We start from the raw sequence: 12,919 nt of genomic DNA, 5'->3' as shown, positions 1-12,919 counted from the left end.
TTGTGCTCTTCAATCTCTTTGGAGATAGTCAACTTTGAAGCATGATCACGTGGAGTGTTGCCTCGTACAAAGAGTAATTAAACAACTTGGCACATAAGCAGCTCCCTAGATTCGCCGTCAGCCATTCACGTGAGGGATTAGGGATAATTACATTATCTACTTTTAATCTAATTTCACCTCATCTTTTGAAGATAAAGAACACATCAAGCAGGAGGCAGCGTTGCCATCCTTTTCTTCTTGTTGTTCTTGTTTTTTTATTGAAAATTGAAAAGAACCGTTGCCGTCCTGTATTCATGTAGTCAAGCTAAGTCACTGACTAGTGGGGCCCACTAGAAATGACCAAAGCCAGTGATAAAGCTGCTCAAGGGCCCTCAGCTACTCACACGAGTCACACCGTTAGCGGCTTAGCGCCCATGCCGCTACTGTTCGGGCCCACATGTCATCGTGAATTGTGATTCGTCCTAGAACTTCACTCCACCCAAAGAGGAGCGGTAATATAAAATTCCCGCCAAGATCAGACCCCCAGATCGCCGGCGACTGCTGGTCCGCTACCAATGGCGGCCGTCCCGAGCTCGAGCTGAGAATCCAGCAGCAAGAGAGGAGACAGTGCGGAGGCCTCGGACGGATGGGTCCAGCGGCACGGGAGCGGCGGCGGACGCTGCTGCTAGTGAACCTCGCGTCCATCATGGAGCGCGCCGACGAGGCGCTCCTGCCGGCGGTGTACCGGGAGGTCGGCGCCGCGCTGCACGCCACGCCCGCGGGGCTCGGCGCCCTCACGCTGTGCCGCTCCATCGTGCAGGCTGTCTGCTACCCGCTCGCCGCGTACGCCGCCGCGCGCCACAACCGCGCCCACGTCATAGCCGTCGGCGCCTTCCTCTGGGCCGCCGCCACGTTCCTCGTCGGCGTCTCCGACACCTTCCTACAGGTGATCAGCTGCTGTGGATTGAGTATTTCCTTGTCGCCTGCTTCCTTGATGTGCCTTTCCTTGTAATTTGCTTCCGTAGATCTGCTCTCACTGGTACAGATTGGGACTTGTGAGTTGAGCTGTAGATCTGCAAAGTGGATTTTGTTGGAGAAGAGATTATTGAAAGGCAACACTGCTACGAATGTTCTTATGTTCAGGTTGCAATCTCGCGGGGTCTGAACGGCATTGGCCTAGCTCTGGTGGTGCCATCGATCCTGTCGCTGGTCGCCGACTCCACCGACGAAGACACGCGCGGCTCGGCGTTCGGGTGGCTGCAGCTCGCCAGCAGCCTCGGCTTCATCTCCGGGGGCTTCGTGGGCCTGCTGTTGGCGCAGACCACGGTCCTCGGGATCGCCGGCTGGCGTGTCGCGTTCCATCTCGTGGCGGCCATCAGCGTCGCCGTCGGAGCCCTGACCTGGTTCCTCGCCGTGGACCCGCATTTCCCGACGGGCGAGGGCGGTGGTAGGCAGGCCGGCAAGCGGCCGGCGTCCGCACGGGAGGTGCTCGCGGAGATGGTCGAGGATGCCAAGCTCGTGGTGCGGATCCCGACGTTCCAGATCTTCGTGGCGCAGGGTGTCAGCGGCTCGTTCCCGTGGTCGGCGCTCTCGTTCGCGTCCATGTGGCTCGAGCTCATCGGCTTCAGCCACGGCGACACCGCCGTCCTCATGACCATCTTCTGGGTGGCAAGCTCCCTCGGCGGCCTGCTCGGGGGGAAGATGGGCGACTTCCTCGCCGTGAGGTACCCCGACGCCGGCAGGATCGTGCTGTCGCAGATCAGCGCCGGCTCGGCCGTGCCGTTAGCCACCGTGCTGCTCCTGGGTCTCCCCGAGGACCCGTCCGCCGGCGTCGCCTACGGCGTCGTCCTGTTCGTCATGGGCGTCTTCATCTCCTGGAACGGCCCCGCCACAAACCTGTAAGCCATTCATCTCGCATCCAAATGTTCCACACCTTAGTGATAGCATTTTACATTCGCTGAGATTTCAGCGTTACTTTCTGAATTTGATTGGAGTTTCCAGGTTCATTCAAATAGTTACTGAATAATTTCCCGTCAAGACGTGAAACCTTGTATGTTACGTTGTCAACTGATCTTGCTCATCGTTTTACAGGCCTATCATGGCGGAGATCGTTCCAGAGAAATCAAGAACGAACATCTACGCGCTCGACGGGACCTTCGAGTCAGTGCTTTCATCCTTCGCGCCTGCAATCGTCGGCCTCCTAGCGCAACGCGTATTCGGGTACAAGCCGGACGACAAGGGGAGGAGTGTTCAACGGGATCGGGAGAACGCCGAGTCCCTAGCAAAGGCGTTGTACACGTCCATAGCAATACCGTTCACGGTCTGCACCTCCATATACTCGTTCCTGTACTGCAGCTATCCCCGGGATAGGGACCGTGCGCGCAGGCAGTCCCTAGCCGTTTCGGAGTTGCAGCAGATGGGGCACGGAAGCTCGTGTCCTCAAGATGGAGATGGTAATGGAGGTCCCGGTGGCGAAAGAGTTGTAACTGGTGTTACCTGTAACCATAAAGAGCTGCTTGAGGCCGAGATGGATATTGTGAGATTATTGGATCATGATTGGAAACGAGGAGCTAAAACTTGAGATTTTTTTTTGACAATTTTGGTAAGTCGATGAAAATCATGTAGCGTCCGTATTGCATAGTACTCCCTCCGTCCCAATTCAAAAAAAAAACAAGTCATTTTAGAATTATTCTAAGTCAAAGTTTTTTTAAGTTTGACGATAGAAAAAACTATATATGTTTATGATATGCAATAAGTGTCATTAGATTTATCATGAGATATATTTTTATAATATACCTATTTGCTACTATAAGCATTGATACTTTTCTTTATAAATTTGATTAAAGTTGAGAAAGTTTGATTTAAGATAAACATAGAATAACTTGTTTTTTTGGTATTGAGGGAGTACTTCACTTTTTGTTTAGTCAGAAGGTGTCAACCTTGCGACAACTTGATCCACTGGATCTTTACCATACGAAGTGAACTAACAACTACTACCTCCGTTTTAACAACTACTCCCTCCGTTTCAAATTATAGGTCGTTTTATCTTTTCTACCTTCATAGTATTTACTATGTATCTAACATAACATATATCTAGGTGCATAGCTATAACCATGCATTAAAAAATAAAACGATCTATAAATTAGGACAGAGGGAATAGTTTAATTGAACTAATTAGTTTTTTTATAAACATCATATATTTAAGAATGAATCCAATATGATACTTAACCTAAAGGTTTAGTAAAACCAACGACTATCCGCTTCCACGGTACTATAACAAAATAAGAGGGGGGAAATTACACTTAGCTCACTTCAAATGGTGGATCCAAGCAAGGAAGAGCGTTGCTAAAACTCAACGGAAAGGTTTTGGTTCACTGGTTTAGCTGGTCGCTTGGTTGCTTTGGAAGGAGCGGAACAGACGAGTGCACGAGCGGACGTCACAGCAACCGGTGGCCCTTGCGCTGGTGGTATTGGAGGAAGCGAGGACTTGGAGTCGGGCTAGCTTCCTAGGACTCCGCTCGTTGATGCGCCTTAGGATACTTTAGGTGGTGGTGTTTCATTTTTCAGATTGTTGTTTGCAATTTTGCACCCTGAATGGTTTTTTCCATTTTTTGCGTGGTCGTGTATCTCGATTGTACGTGTTCAAACTTCTCTTCTTCTTAATGAAAAATGTGCTATACACGTCTTAAAAAAAATTATAAGCCTAGCCTTGCGATCGACATGGAAAAGTCATCACCGAGCTAATGGAGTGATGGGGTAATGCGCTACCTCGTAACATATGTTTCTGAACGATAAGATATAGAACCACATGGAATAAATAAATAATTTTTTATCATTCCGGAACAAAATGACTTTCTGGTTTCTGGTTTCTGCACAGTCAGGCCATCACGCAACCGTCCATTATATTAGCCTGTCCTAATCTAAGAAAAAAGTCTACATAACCCCCAACCTATTGCTACTGGACTACATAACCCCACAACCTATAAAATTAGGTGTTCTACCCCTTGTATTTGCAAAAATGTTCAAATAACCCCCTGAGGTGGTTTTGCAATGAAGTTTTGCCACGCTGGCACGCTGAGTTGGACTAAGATGTTGATGTGGACCTGCCAACATGTGGGACCCGCTTGTAAGCGTCATCGGCCTTTTGTTGAACACCACGACCCCTTGGCCCTGGGGAAGAAGGCGGCGGGCGGGCAGCGGCCGCGAAGGGCAAGCAAGGACCGGTACAGGCGAGGTATGAGCCATCCGACACGTGAGAGTGCGAGGATCGGTGAAATCGAAGCAGGTGTGGACCAAATCGTAGCACAGGCAGATGAAATCAGTGATCTGCAGGCCAAACAGAGCACGAGCCGGTGAAATTGAAGCGGATGCAAGCCAAATCGGAGCACAAGATGGCAAAATTGCACGGGTCAAATCGAAGCATGAGCTAATGAAATTTGCGGTGTTGCGATCCGAATTGGAGCGTGCGTAGGCGGACCCGAGGATTGGCGGCTGCAGGAAAGGACTAGGGTGCTACGCACCTTGCCTCATCCATTTCCTGGTGTCCGCTGCGTCTCCCATGGTCTCTGCGTCTCCACTGCATCCGTGGCCACACCAGTATCTCCTGGCGAGGCGTATGTCGTGCCGTCGCTGCTCGAGCGTCCGCGAACTGCGTGGACGCGATGGTCGCCTGCATATGCACCCCCGCAGGCAGCGCACACCCAGCGCCAGACTCCTAGTGCACCATGGTCTGCACCTCTGGCATCACAGCGGGTGGTGGCAGGGGCGGAGCGGCTACGACGAGCATGGGTCGGAGCAGAGAAAGCTCACTTGCTCTGGTCGCCATGTTACAAATTGAACCTGACCTTTGTTTCTTCACCAACCATGGTATAGGCTAGTTATTGACTTGTTGCCCTACCGTTGTTTGCTTCTTGACCCCTATGCAGTGCGCTACTATCCACCTGCCTCGCCTGCTCATCCCCAAGCCAAGCAGTCTCGTCCATCGCCCATCCCGCTCCATGCCCTGGGTGCTCGCGTCAACAACCTCGCGCCAAGCAGCCACACCGTCCTCCTCTCCATTGACTCCGCACCTCTACCGCGGCTCGATGGGCACTGACAAGAGCCTGCAAATAGAAGCCCTAGGCTGCTCCCTCCCCTTCCCTGTGCAATGCTCACTGGCCGCCATTCACCAGTTGGCGTGTGAGCTGGCCACGCAGAAGCCATCGTCCCCGCTCGGTCGGGCAGACTTACAAGCAGGACCCTTTTACTCAACACGCTAACATAGCAAAACCGCTATGCAATACCACTTGAGGGGGTTATTTGAACGGTTTTGCAAACATAAGGGGTAGAATATCTGGTTTTATAGGTTAGAGGTTACGTAGTCTATTTGCAACCGGCGAGAGGCGAGAGGGTCATGTAGACTTTTTCCCGTAATCTAATCTCCTCTTCAGTGTAACGCACAACACGCCAACACAGGAGACAGCTGACAGCATGATCACCCACACCGTCCCCAGCATCCAACTCCTGTGCTCGATTTGTTCAACTGACAGGTGGGACCCGCGGGGAACCAGTGAACCAACCAATGGGAAGCTCCCCAACTACCTCGGCTAGCTCGCTTTTGCCTTTTGCCTGCTATAAGCCCAAGTCAACTTGCCACCCTACCTGACTCCATCACTGACAAGGTGTCCCACAGGTACGATGCCCCACATGTCATTGACAATACACGACTTCCTCTTAGAACTCTGCTCCAGCTAAAGACGACCAATAATATAATTCCCCCGAAGAGAAGACCCCAGATCGCCGGTGTCTGCTCGCTTGCTTGGACCCCCAATGGCGGCCGTCACGAGTGCGACCCCAAGCCGGAGCTGAGGCTGAGCACCCGGCCCGAAGAGCAGAGGTGAGAGCGCGGAGGCCTCGGAAGGATGGGGCCGGCGGCGTGGCGGCAGGGGCGGCGGACGCTGGTGCTGGTGAACCTGGCGTCCATCATGGAGCGCGCCGACGAGGCGCTGCTGCCGGCGGTGTACCGGGAGGTGGGCGCCGCGCTGCACGCCACGCCCACGGGGCTCGGCGCCCTCACGCTCTACCGCTCCATCGTCCAGGCCGCCTGCTACCCGGTGGCGGCCTACGCGGCGTCGCGCCACAACCGCGCCCACGTCATCGCGCTGGGGGCCTTCCTCTGGGCGGCCGCCACGTTCCTCGTCGCCGTCTCCGACACCTTCCTCCAGGTGAGCCTTGCCCTGACCGTTGGTTGATAGGCCCCTTCTCTGATTGCTCGATTTGATGCTAGGACATATTGCAAATGCCACTGCGTTTAGGAAGAACAGGTCTGTCTTTTTATTAGGTGTGTCTTCGGTGCCATTGTCCTCCAGCAGAACATTTTGCTGTTGTTAGTTCATCGATCTCAGTCTGGTACCGGTAGGTAGGGGGAACTCTGTAAATTTGTAACAAAGATAGTGGTAAATTTTCTCAAGAAGGGTGAGATTTTCCAAGAAATCACCCAGAAAGTGAAATCTATGGTTCACTGCGAACCTTGCTTTAAGTCAGTGAACTCCTGTGGAAACTTTGACTTAGCGCCGGTATTGTTGAGTTGAGCCGCGCATATTTTTTACAATACAGTAGAATTTCTGGATAAACATGTGGTGGTCGCACTTGATTCTTGACTAGGCAACAACCTAGAAGCACTACCTGTCATCTCTTTGAATTCTTCCACTTGACGTATAATGAGGGGAAAACGAAGTATTTCCTGACAACTGATGCCGAAAACGAAGATGGGGCAATGCTAGTGTAATTGCTTGCTAGTTGCTACTTGTGGCTAAGTTTGGTACTCCAAAAAGTCCAAACAGATACACAGCAGGATCGGAATTTCTCAATAATCGTTACTTTCTAACCATATAGAAGGATTTAGGCTCTAACATTTTGCATGTTTCTTTCCTGTAAGCTGACACTACTTAAACTGCTGCTTTCTCAGGTAGCGGTGTCTAGAGGCTTGAACGGCATTGGTCTAGCTCTTGTCATACCTGCAGTCCAGTCGCTGGTCGCCGACTCCACGGACGACGACAACCGTGGAGCAGCTTTTGGCTGGCTGCAGCTGACCAGCAGCATAGGCTCCATATTTGGGGGATTCTTTGCCTTGATGCTGGCACAAACCACATTCCTGGGGATTGCCGGATGGCGCATTGCCTTCCATCTCGTCGCAATTGTCAGCGTTGTCGTAGGCATTCTCGTGTGGCTCTTCGCCGTGGATCCCCATTTCCCTGCAAACAATGCCGGGTTACATGCCACACCAATCAGCAAAAAGTCTGCATTGGATGAAGCAAGGGAGCTGCTCATCGAGGCCAAGTCTATAATTCAGATCCCAACATTCCAGGTCTTCGTTGCCCAGGGTGTCAGCGGCTCGTTCCCGTGGTCAGCCCTGTCCTTCTTGTCCATGTGGCTTGAGCTCATCGGGTTCAGCCATGAGGAGACCGCCATGTTCACAACAATCTTCGCGGTTGCCACCTCCATTGGCGGCCTTCTTGGTGGAAAGATGGGGGATTTCCTTGCTCAGCGGTATCCGAACGCTGGGAGGATCATCCTGTCGCAGATAAGTGCTGGCTCTGCTATTCCACTAGCTGCTGTTCTTCTGCTGGGACTGCCGGATGATCCATCCAGATCCAGTGGTGTAGCCCATGGACTCGTTTTGTTCATCATGGGACTCATCATCTCCTGGAATGGAGCTGCTACAAACTGGTATGTCACACATTTCACCATGAATCCTCTTATTTAAACTCTTTTGGTGTATAGTACTATTGTACTAACAAGTATCCATAAACTTTAGCGCTGTCACATCGGATGTTTGGGAGGAGGGTTACTGTAGCACCATATTGTCAAATCATAGACTAATTAGGCTTAATAGATTCGTCTCGCGATTTAGCCTAGAGGTTGTGTAATTAGTTTTGTAATTAGTCTAGGTTTAATACTCCTAATTGGTGTCCAAACATTCGATAGGACGGGGGCTAAAATTTAGCCCCCTCCTCCCAAACACCCCTATTTAAACTCTTTTGGTGTATAGTACTATTGTACTAACAAGTGTCCATAAAAATCTGCCTCCTATTGTGTCAATTGCTGACTTCATTTTCGTCCAATAAACATAGAGCGATCTGATGTTAAATACTCTCTGCTTCTTGCACAGCCCGATTTTCGCAGAGATTGTGCCCGAGAAACAAAGAACGAGCATTTATGCTCTGGACAGGACTTTCGAGTCTATTCTAGCTTCATTTGCGCCTCCTGTCGTCGGCTTGTTATCTCAGCACCTCTATGGTTTCAAACCGGACGACAAAGGGAGCAGCCCTGAACAAGACCGGGAGAACGCCGCGTCGCTGGCCAAGGCGCTGTACACGGCCATTTCCATACCGATGGTGATTTGCAGCTCCATATACACGTTCATGTATCGCACTTACCCTCGAGACAGGGATCGTGCGCGTATGCAGTCTATGATTCAGTCAGAATTGGATCAGATTGAACTTGGGGGTTCGCATTTCGGATGCGGTGATGACAGGTTTGATCTCTTTGAATCGGCAGATGATGGTGAGAAACCTGATCAGGTCGATGCCATTTACGGTTCTGAAGAATCTGCCCAGGCTGATGCTGGCACCGCAAGACTATTAGGAAACCATGAGCTGTGACAGAGCAAAAGAATCTGATATTCTTGGCCCATTCATGTTGAAGAGGATATTTCTACCGATTTTTAGGAAATTGTAACACCACGGTCAATTTGACTCACCCAAAATGAACATCTTTGTGATGCTGCTACTGCTAGTATACAACACATCCCACTAACTTCATGATCTACAGGAGCTTTGTTGTTAGAATTATATTTCTTTTAACAGACCAGCAGGTAAACTGCCGGGCTTGTATTAATACAGGAGAAGAAGCGATGTAAATCAAATATTTAGAAAGAGATAAAAAAATGAGCTCAAAACAGAGCCGCAGTGCAACTCATATACTAGCTCACTAGCTAGCTGCGATAATCTCACGCAGACACTTTATCCCTGCCAAGGTACCAGATCCATGCCTCTTCCTTGCATTTGGCAAGATGCGACTCGGCTTTGGAAGGACAACGAACGAAAACTCTGGCACATGGATTCTCGTCCGGAGGGGCGGGTGCCTATCCAAACTTCCAAACATCTGGAACAGCGAGGATCCGGATTAAAAAAAAAAAAGAAAATAAAAACAAGGAACTCGTATGTCCAGCATGGGTAGTTGTTCAAACTAGACTCTGCAGCTCACTTGCAAGGCTCCAACTTGCTAGTTAGAAATTAGTAAGTTAATTGCACACATCTGCAAAGCCTTTGCCGCTCTTGAAAGATTCTTCGGCCTCACGCCGCTCACCAATCGCCGTTGACTACAAAGCACGGTGGTGGAAGTGGTGGTGGTGGTAGCAGCGCCATGGCGGAGCAGCAGGGCAGGAGGCAGCGGCGCTCGCGGAGGGCGACGCTGCTCCTGGCGTTCGCGGCGCTGGCGATGGAGCGCGCCGACGCGGCGCTGCTCCCGGCGGTGTACCGCGAGATCGGCGCAGCGCTGCAGGCCTCGCCCACGGCGCTCGGCTCCATCGCGCTGTCCCGCTCCGTCGTGCAGACCGCCTGCTACCCGCTCGCGGCCTATCTGGCGGCGCGCCACGACCGCCTCACCGTCATCGCGCTCGGCGCCTTCGTCTGGGCGGCGGCGACCTTCCTAATTGGCTTCTCCACCACCTTCCCACAGGTAGGCCATGGCGGCCGCGCGCCAGCTCCCGTGTCGCTTCGCCTCGCCTGCGGCAGAGCTCATCAGATGTCGTGGCAACAATACAGATGGCGGTGACGGCGGCGTTGAACGGCGTCGGGTTGGCGCTGCAGATCCCTGCGATCTACGCCTTCGTCGCCGACTCCGTCGACGGCGCCAGTAGGGGCGTGGCGTTCGGGTGGCTCGCGGTGGCCGGGAAGGCCGGCACCGTGGCCGGCACTTCCCTCGGCCTCCTCATGGCGCCGACCTCGTTCCTGGGGCTGCCCGGCTGGCGTCTCGCCTTCCTCCTGCTCGGCGTCTTGGGTGGCGTGGTCGGCGTGTCCATCCGCGCGTTCGCCGCCGCAAGAGGCCGCGCGGTGACCCCGGCAAGCGTCAAGCCGGTGCGGCAGGAGCTGCAGGACTTCGCCAGGGAGGCCAAGGCCGTGATGCGGGTCCCGTCGTTCCAGGTCATCATCGCGCAGGGCCTCACCGGGTCGTTCCCCTGGTCGGCGCTGCTGTTCACGCCGATGTGGCTCGAGCTCGTCGGATTCTCCCACGGCGAGACGGCGGCGCTGATGACGCTGTTCAAGGTCGCAACGTCCGTGGGCGCGCTCTTCGGCGGTAAGATGGGGGACGCCCTCGCCCGGCGGTTCAGGAACTCGGGCCGCATCGTCCTCTCGCAGATCAGCTCCGGCTCCGCGATCCCTCTCGCCGGCGTCCTCCTCCTCGCTCTCCCCAACGACCCGTCCACGACGGCGAAGCACGGCGCCGCGCTGTTCATCCTCGGGATCATGGCCTCCTGGAACGGCACCGCCACCAACAGCCCCATACTCGCGGAGATCGTCCCGCCGCGAGCGATGACGACCGTGTTCGCGCTGGACCGGACGTTCGAGGCCGTGCTCGCCTCGTTCGCGCCACCGGTGGTTGGCATGCTCGCCGAGCGCCTCTACGGTTACAAGCTCGCGCGCTCCGGGACGGGCGGCGGCGGCGTCGACGAGCGCGCGGCCGTCGATGTCGAGATGGAGCGGCACAACGCAACGTCCCTCGCCAGGGCGATATACACCTCCGTCGCCGTCCCCATGGCGCTGTGCTGTTCAATCTACTCGTTCCTGTACTGCACGTACCCCAGGGACAGAGAGGTGGCGCGGGCCGAGGCGGTGCGAGATAGAGAGGGTCACGGCGGTGAAGAATCTGACTCCGAGGATGAAGGCGATGGCGAGAGGAAGCTGATGCCGCACTGAGCCATTGTGGTCGTTGCGGGTGGTGAGGAACAGGAGGCGGCCGACGGTTGGGGAAGGAAGAGGCCGATGGCGCAGGCGCTGGATGCAAAACGTCTGCAGCACGCAGCAGCGGCGTCAGCGGAGGGAAGTCAGGGAACGGGAAGCAGAGTTGCAGGCTTTTTTTTTAAAACGGCAAGAGTTTTGCCGATTTTTTTTAACGGCAAGTGTTTTGCCAAATTTTTATTAGAAGTGGAGAAATAAAAGTTAAAATACAACTATAAACGGCCTAATAAAAGGGAAAAAAGTAAAAGACAACTCTTCCCCCGGGGCAACACAGAAAAAAGGAAAACAAAAGGAACACTAAGCTTCGTGTTGTAGGTCTTAGTTGCTGGGATGTGTTGCCCACTGATATTGTCCGGCTTTCTCTTTAATTAGGAATGTCACGTCCTCAAAAGACTTACTCTCTTGATTTACTCTCTTGATTGAATGTTCTTGTGTTTCGTTCTTTCCATATGTTCCACCAAAAATAAACAACCAATCCGTCGAAGTAGAGTCTGTTTTGCCTTCCAATGTGCCTCCTACTTTGCTTCCACCAATTGTAAATCAAGGATGTCTCATGCGCTGTCGGCAAGTGGTGCAAACCGAACCATGTAGCGAGGCAGCTTCATACTGTGGCGGTGTACATGCAGTATTTACATAGATGCGTTGGCGTCTCTGGAGCCGTATTGCATAGCTTGCAAATCGGGTCATTTGGCCAGTTCCGCTTTGCCAAATTATCTGCCATTAAAATTTTCCTGTGTAGTAGTATCCAAGCAAAAATCCTGCATTTGGATTCTGTTTTAGCCTTCCATATCGGAGTGATGTTGATTTTCTTTGTCCGGCCTTGGAGTTGTATGAGGCATGCACTCTTTGTTGAGTATTCTCCACTCTCTGTCCAGCGCCATTTGATTTCATCTTCTGTTTCCGGATTGATTTGCTGTATTTGGATTTCCTTCCAAAGATTTGGGTATTCTCTGATCTCATCTCCTGTTGTAAATGGGGAGATTTGGTAGTTGTCCTGAAGCGCTTTGTGGAGTTAGCGGGAGGTTTTTGGGATAGTGATACCAACTGTTCATGCTCGACCTAGAATTTTCTCAAAACATGAAATATAGTAACTAGTATTATATATTTATGGAGCTTTTTCGTATCATTATTTTTTACATCATACATGTACGTGCATTTGTTCTGTGACACAATTCAAACATAAAAGCCGGTTTGCACGCACCCACACTCACCTCCTAAAGTGTCTCCATGAGATTAGTCCTAGAAATCTTGAGTTGTGAGATTGGGTTCACAAATCTTAAGATTGATGAAGTCACCGTGTATCACTTACTACGGGAACGTTGCATAAAAATTAGCTGAAAATGTGAGTGCTAGTGTTGAACTGTTGATCCCTCCACAAGCAAACCAATCAAAACTTTGTTCATCCTCCATGTGTGCTTGGCATGTGTTTAGTTCGAACATTAGCTCGAGAAATGTAAAGGTTTTGTTATATCCCATTTGTCATGAATCCATATTTTGGCTTGTCAGTTTTAATCTTACTGCGCGAAATGTCCTCTAGCCTAATGGTTAGAACACCTGAGTAGCATGCAGGAGGTTCCCTATGGCTAGGTTAGGGTTTCCCCTGCCAAAAAAATCTTACTTACCGCAGTTTGCAAAAAAAAAAAAAGATTTTTCCTTTCCTCCGTATATTAAGTTGAAACCTTAGTTGTACTTGTTATTCAACTCCTTTTGGTTTCAAACAAGAACCTAAACTCTGAATTAGTTAGGACAATGGCATAAAAAGGAATTTCAACCAGCATCTGTCTCCGACATCAAATTTTCCCATATCGAAAGGCTATGTATGTAGTTACATATTAAATCGACATTTTTCATGATTGCTAAACAATAGAAATCCATATGCTATTATCTTTATATATTTATGTATATCTTGAGTTAGCTTTTTCATTTATATATTTATGAAT

General features: G+C 51.5%; 3 protein-coding genes across 3 annotated transcripts; all 3 read left to right on the top strand.

Moving 5' to 3' along the window:
* The first annotated feature begins 451 nt into the window (after positions 1-451).
* LOC101775483 lies at positions 452-2,645 on the top strand. The gene is made up of 3 exons (XM_004959355.2): positions 452-925; positions 1,123-1,877; positions 2,071-2,645. The coding sequence occupies exons 1-3, from the start codon at positions 626-628 to the stop codon at positions 2,558-2,560; spliced, it is 1,545 nt and encodes a 514-aa protein (XP_004959412.1). The 5' UTR covers positions 452-625; the 3' UTR covers positions 2,561-2,645.
* Positions 2,646-5,494: 2,849 nt separating this feature from the next.
* LOC101758180 lies at positions 5,495-8,911 on the top strand. The gene is made up of 3 exons (XM_004956628.3): positions 5,495-6,182; positions 6,926-7,686; positions 8,129-8,911. Exons 1-3 carry the CDS (start codon positions 5,880-5,882, stop codon positions 8,619-8,621), a joined length of 1,557 nt encoding a protein of 518 aa, XP_004956685.1. The 5' UTR covers positions 5,495-5,879; the 3' UTR covers positions 8,622-8,911.
* A 145-nt stretch (positions 8,912-9,056) lies between these two features.
* LOC101775076 lies at positions 9,057-11,358 on the top strand. Its single transcript, XM_004959354.2, has 2 exons — positions 9,057-9,699; positions 9,786-11,358. Exons 1-2 carry the CDS (start codon positions 9,385-9,387, stop codon positions 10,935-10,937), a joined length of 1,467 nt encoding a protein of 488 aa, XP_004959411.1. The 5' UTR covers positions 9,057-9,384; the 3' UTR covers positions 10,938-11,358.
* Positions 11,359-12,919: the final 1,561 nt, after the last annotated feature.

The sequence above is a fragment of the Setaria italica genome, chromosome II (genome assembly GCF_000263155.2).
Source record: "Setaria italica strain Yugu1 chromosome II, Setaria_italica_v2.0, whole genome shotgun sequence".
NCBI classification, from domain to species: Eukaryota; Viridiplantae; Streptophyta; class Magnoliopsida; order Poales; family Poaceae; genus Setaria; species Setaria italica.
Note: the sequence above shows the minus strand (reverse complement) of the source record. Positions and strands in the feature narration are given on the sequence as shown.

Coding starts and splice junctions, on each gene's coding strand:
- LOC101758180 (XM_004956628.3), top strand. CDS start 5,880: ATGGGGCCGGCGGCGTGGCGGCAGGGGCGGCGGACGCTGGTGCTGGTG. Junction 6,183..6,925: donor TCTCCGACACCTTCCTCCAG/GTGAGCCTTGCC, acceptor CTGCTTTCTCAG/GTAGCGGTGTCTAGAGGCTT. Junction 7,687..8,128: donor AATGGAGCTGCTACAAACTG/GTATGTCACACA, acceptor CTTCTTGCACAG/CCCGATTTTCGCAGAGATTG.
- LOC101775076 (XM_004959354.2), top strand. CDS start 9,385: ATGGCGGAGCAGCAGGGCAGGAGGCAGCGGCGCTCGCGGAGGGCGACG. Junction 9,700..9,785: donor TCTCCACCACCTTCCCACAG/GTAGGCCATGGC, acceptor GCAACAATACAG/ATGGCGGTGACGGCGGCGTT.
- LOC101775483 (XM_004959355.2), top strand. CDS start 626: ATGGGTCCAGCGGCACGGGAGCGGCGGCGGACGCTGCTGCTAGTGAAC. Junction 926..1,122: donor TCTCCGACACCTTCCTACAG/GTGATCAGCTGC, acceptor TCTTATGTTCAG/GTTGCAATCTCGCGGGGTCT. Junction 1,878..2,070: donor AACGGCCCCGCCACAAACCT/GTAAGCCATTCA, acceptor ATCGTTTTACAG/GCCTATCATGGCGGAGATCG.